General features: G+C 35.4%; 1 protein-coding gene across 1 annotated transcript; it reads right to left on the reverse strand.

Annotated features, from left to right (window-relative positions):
- Window positions 1-840: 840 nt before the first annotated feature.
- On the reverse strand, window positions 841-1,356 carry LOC112011074 (uncharacterized). The gene has a single exon (XM_024043467.1). The coding sequence runs from the start codon at window positions 1,354-1,356 to the stop codon at window positions 841-843; it is 516 nt and encodes a 171-aa protein (XP_023899235.1).
- Between the last annotated feature and the right edge of the window lie 4,383 nt (window positions 1,357-5,739).

The following is a 5,739-nucleotide window of genomic DNA, read 5'->3' on the forward strand; positions in this document are numbered from 1 at the left end:
TTCTTGTGTAGGAAGGTGTTTCCTTATGGAGAAGATCATCACAAATGTGCGTGTATTATGGGATCCTTCTCCTGTTGGGATTCTTTTCATGTTGAGATTTTATTAACTAGAGTTTATCATGGGATGCAAGTTATTTCCATTTAGGATTCCTTGGAGGCCACTTAAGCCATGTGGATACACGTGGCCTTGAGATTCATCCATCTCGTGTCCGTCTATCTCAAATCCATCCATGTAGAGAGACTAACCATCCACTTAATCTAGTACCGTCAAGTCTATTTAAATGGATCCGTCGTCTCAAATTTTATACTCTTCAATGTGTGTCTAATACTCTTCAATGTGTGTCTAAGTCTTTGATAATTTGGTAGAGCAAATCCAAGACACTCTTCTTAATCTACCAAAACAACCCGCAAATAAATTAAAAAGTGAGTTACTAATTATACTGTTTTTGCTGAGGGAAAAAAATCTTCAACAATTAATTAATAATAAATATTTCAAATTTATTTCCATTCATTTTCCATGATTCTTATTCATCTAAAAAATCATAAATCCAAAATTCCATATATCTATATATATATATATATATATATATGTATATTAATGCAATAAAAAAAAGTAAAAAATATATAAAAAATTGAAAACAAATTTACTTGGTGAAGGTTTGAATGACAAAAAAAGGGAAAAGGAAAAAAGATGAAAAATATGTGAAGGGAAATTTTTTTTTTTTTTTTTTTTAAGCTGAAACAAATATATATTGATTAAGTTAACAAGAGTCGAAATACAATGCTTCTAGAGCAGAGGTGGAGGGGAGTACTCCATCCAAACAATTTCATCATCTATGCTTCAAGCATGTCGGGCTAAAGAGTGTGCAACACTATTTGCATCACGATGTACACAAGTAATAAACACAGAGTGTAGACCTGAGGCTATGCATTGGATATCCGCATATAGGTGTCCCAGACGAGATAGACTTGGCCGCGATCCAGCAATGGACTTCATGACAAATTCATTGTCTCCTTCAATTATCAGTTCTGAGAAACCTGATTCGACGGCAAACTCCAACGCTTTGCGGCAAGCCAGCACCTCCGCCTCCTCGTTGTCAACAACCTGGGGACCTCTAGCAGACAGTGACGCCATGACCTCCCCCAAATCATTTTGAATCACTGCCCCAACTCCAGATGCATTAATGTCATTGAAGACCGCAGCATCAAAGTTTAGTTTGAAATAACGCTGGGGTGGTCGACTCCATGAACGTTGGTTTCTGGTGTTGGGCATTGGAAGTGACAAGTGGGTTTGCACCTGTCTATATTCCTCCAGGAAATCTCTAGCTCTCTGCCCCAGCCGAGATGGGTCCTGCATAGTTCCTCCATATGTAATTGCGTTACGTTGCGTCACAGGGGCGGCTCCAAGACCAACCCAGGGGGTTCAAATGAACCCCCTGACCTAGTCCTTAAAAAAAAAAATTATATATAATTTTTTTTTGACTCCTACAATAAAAATCTGAACACCCTAACCTTACATTTTTTTGTTAAACCCAATTGAAATTAGTTTGAACACGATCCTTAGTTTTTCTCTATGTTTGATTTGTATTTATGTTTTCTTAGTTTTTCTCTATATCCAATCAGTATTTTGATAAGTACTCTACACATTTTCAAGTCCAAAAATTTTTTTATTGTTTACTCCAATTCCAAGAGAGTGACAGCGTGTATATTTAAAAAACCATACACTTCATAAGCAAAATTTTATTACTAGAATATTATTTTTCTTAGTTTCACACTTACTCCCAGTCCCCAACCCTACTCCTAAGTGAGTTACTATTTTTATTTATTTAATATTTTTTATTCAATTGATATAACTTATAAATATAAATTATATAATAAGTTATTATTAATTTGATAAAATTGTATAATTAGTTATTTAATTGTATTCGTTTACGCATCCAATGATTGTTGTCTTAACGATCTTTCGAATGTTAATATTTTTTAAGATTATTGTACAATGTAGAACGTGAAAGTTATATATACAGAAAAAAAAAAAAAAAACAAAAAAACAAAAATCATTTTATTTTTTACTCATGCCTCTCTTGCCAATAAATTCATGAATTCGCCATTGTTGACCCCCTAAATAAAAATCTTAGAGCCGCCACTGCGTTGTTGCCAAATCAGCCATGTTTGTACCAGAAATAGCTCAAGCTCTTCCAATGGCAGCTTGTTCAGCAGTTCTTCAATCAATTGCATAAAAACCTTTTGACCACCAACATGCTTTTGTAACCTCCTCAAGCACCCAGCCCACACATCCTGTGCCACAATGCAATTCCATAAAACTTGGAGGACCGATTCATTCGCTCTTTGAATCCTAGTGTTGGCAGTTCGTTTAAATTTATTTTTCTGACATGGGATTTTCACTTTTAAAAAATCCATTCTTATCTAAGTTTTTCATAACCAAACAAATATATATATGTTTTTAAAGTAGTACATTTTTATGAATAAAAAATAACCAAAGTATTAAAACCTTTCGCTTTCAAAAAAAAAGTATTAAAACCTTTCAAGAATAAATTTGAACCATTTTCACCCTATATATATAGGCAAATTATGAATCCATTAAAGTTACAACTTTGAAAACAAAAATTCAGATAATTGTATAAGTTTATCTCTTAAAAAGTTTGAATTTGGTTTGTAAGTTTTTTGTAAAAGGAGCAAAATTGAATTTAGTAATTGAAAAAATGGAAAACATGCAGTTTTTTAGGAGTAAAACATGGGAAGTGAAATTTAAATCTAACCGGTTGGGAAGGGAAAACAAACAGATATATATGAATTTGTTAATTGAAAAACTGGAAAACACAGTTTTTTTAGGAGTAAAACATGGGAAGTGGAATTCAAACTGGTATTTGCATTTAAGTTTAAAACTTTAAATTAAATGTCCCTTAAACTCATATAACTTTTATACACTTATTGATATATGTAGCTCAAATTACTTTTATACACTTATTTCTTTAGAGTAGTGCTTAATAAATTTTAGGGGTATTTTATATATTGTAGGGAGATGGTAAGTTAACTAGCTTAGAGAAAAAAGTGTTTCAAATTTAAGAGTAAAGTAGTTATATATGAGTAAAATGTGGGGAGTGAATAAAAGAGTGGCTGGTTTATTTTTTTATTTTCTGTTTAAAATTTAAATATATCCCCTCTTTCTTCACGTAATTGAGAGCTCGTTGTTGTTCTTCTTCTTTTATAATTTATAATTATTATTACTATTGTAGGGTCAGTTTTTGCGGCCCAAGCCCAAGGAGGTATGGATTTGGAACCCTCTGAGCCCAAAACAATAAATTTTGTAGAGAGTGGGCGAAAGGGCTAGGCAAATAATGAAAATGACAGTATTAAACAGCAACACCAATGAGAGAAGTTGAATTAATGTGCTCTCGGACTAATATGAGTACTCTGTCCGAAGAGAAGTTGTTCATTGATAATCAAGGGTTACAATTGCTGGAGCTACAACCATCTAAGGTACCCTTTCTCTCTCCTGTTTTTCCTCCCCTTCCATCAGAGGTACCCTTCCCTTATATAGCATTACCTTCTTACATCTCCTCCGTCCACTTGTTCATCATCCAGGCATCCACTCGAGTACATGTCCCATCATCCCACCTTTAGCCTTATGTGAGTGGCGGTAGCTGAGAAAGCACCGTTCAGGTGTCCTGTCCACATAAATGCGGCCAGAAAGGTAGGTACAGGGCATTAAATGTGGTGGTTGAAGTACGCCTCCTTGATATTCCCTGTTGCTGTTATCTTCATGTGTGTTCGAGGTTCCTCTCCCTCCTTACACTTGTCAAATAGATCACTTGAACCTCCCATACTCGCGTTTGATCAAACCTCTTCGGATCCGAGGACTCATGACTGCTCGGACGTATGAGCATCTCCTCGGATGGTATACGTGTTCGTCTCCAGGCATCCCCATTGGCGTGGGCTTCCGACTGAAGGCTTCATCTCCTCGGATGAAGAATGTTCTCTTTTAGGGCCTTGGGCCGAATAAGCTGGGCTGGGTTTTTCTCCCCCACAACTATTATTTTGGAATGAAACTTGGAGAGCTCTGCCCCTCTTCTGTGTATTTAATATATAGGTATATGATATGTTAAGTGGGGTTATCTTTGTCCTTAAAAATGAAATTGAGTTGAATCTTTTTTTTTTATAAGAAAATAAAGTTGCATCTTAAATTAGAGATTTATTTTGATAACAAGAGACTTTATCTTCAACAAAGGTTGATTTAAGTTTGGAGTCAGCATTGTTATCGTTTACAAGATTAACACTGATCCGCCCCTCATATATCTCCATATAAAACCAACTTATTTTGCTCCCACTTAATCTGATTCCTCACTTCCCAAGAACCAACTAGTTTGATCGCTCTAGACTAGAGAAAATCCCTCATCAAAGAAAGTAAGAAAGACTACCCACCCAACCATGCTCATGCTCAAGAGAATCCGTGGCATTGTTCCCAATCTACAGCCACAGCCTCACAACACTTCACCCAAATCTTGGTGGAATAACGCTCACTACTGCATTCTCCCTGTCTGCATTGCAATCTTGGTCTACCTAATTCCCTATGATTCAAAGGTACGTACGTACATGCATACATACATACTATAATGTATAAATAGTCATTTTCCCCTCACTTTCTTGAACGCTTTTCACTCACCTCTTGATGCTTTTTTTCAGAAGCAGGACAAAGTCACAAAACACTCTGCATTCCTGATCTCCCTTACCAGTATGGGCATTCATACTCGGTGATTTTGCAGTCTCTCATGAGAGAGAAGGTGCAGAAATGACCCCATAGTAAAATATGTGGACTTAGTCTTGAACTACCCTTATTCAGGTCAACCCCAAATGGCCATAATGAAGAAATATGTCGAGGACTTAGTCTCGAACTACCCTTATTCAGATCAAACCCGAATGGCCATAATGAAGAAATATGTCGAAGACTTAATCTCGCACTACCCTTATTCAGATCGAATACCCATAATGAAGAAATATATCGATGACTTAGTCTCGAACTACACTTATTCAGATCAAACCCGAATGGCCATAATGAAGAAATATGTCGAGTATGTAGAGAACTTAGTCTCGAACTACCCTTATTCAGATCAAACCCAAATGGCCATAATCAGCAAATATTTCGAGGACTTAGTCTCGAACTACCCTTTTTGGAAACGAACCCAAGGCTGTGATCCAGTTGCGTGTACATCTAGTCATGATTCTGAATCCACTAGTATATCCAAGGATATTTACTCCCAGCAGACAGGTAACAATAACTCAAATCTATAAATGTCATTGAGAAAATATATTATTCTCTCACGATTTTTTACTCTTGTATTTATGATTCATGTATCTCGTATGTAAGCGTTATATTGATACATCAGTCTGCAATATTCTCAGAATTACCCTTTTTTTTATCTATTACTTGTTTGTGGACACTTTCTTCGTAATAGGTTATTGATTATTTGACAAAAAGAATACTAATATTACAGCCCAATTCTTTGTCATCTTTGATAGCTTATTGATGGTGCTGCTATAAGGATTTTTTTTAATTGTTTGTTGAGGTAATTTTTATTGGCAAATTGCTAGTTAGGAAGAATGAATTGAAGTGGGTGAGAAACTTGGTTCTTAGAGAACTGACTTGCTTTCTAAATCTTTCTAAATCTTGCTATGGTAACTAATCAGCGCATGTTTAGGTTTTCTAATGGCTTTGAAACTGTTT

The sequence above is a fragment of the Quercus suber genome, unplaced genomic scaffold (genome assembly GCF_002906115.3).
Source record: "Quercus suber isolate HL8 unplaced genomic scaffold, Cork oak 2.0 scaffold_1451, whole genome shotgun sequence".
NCBI classification, from domain to species: Eukaryota; Viridiplantae; Streptophyta; class Magnoliopsida; order Fagales; family Fagaceae; genus Quercus; species Quercus suber.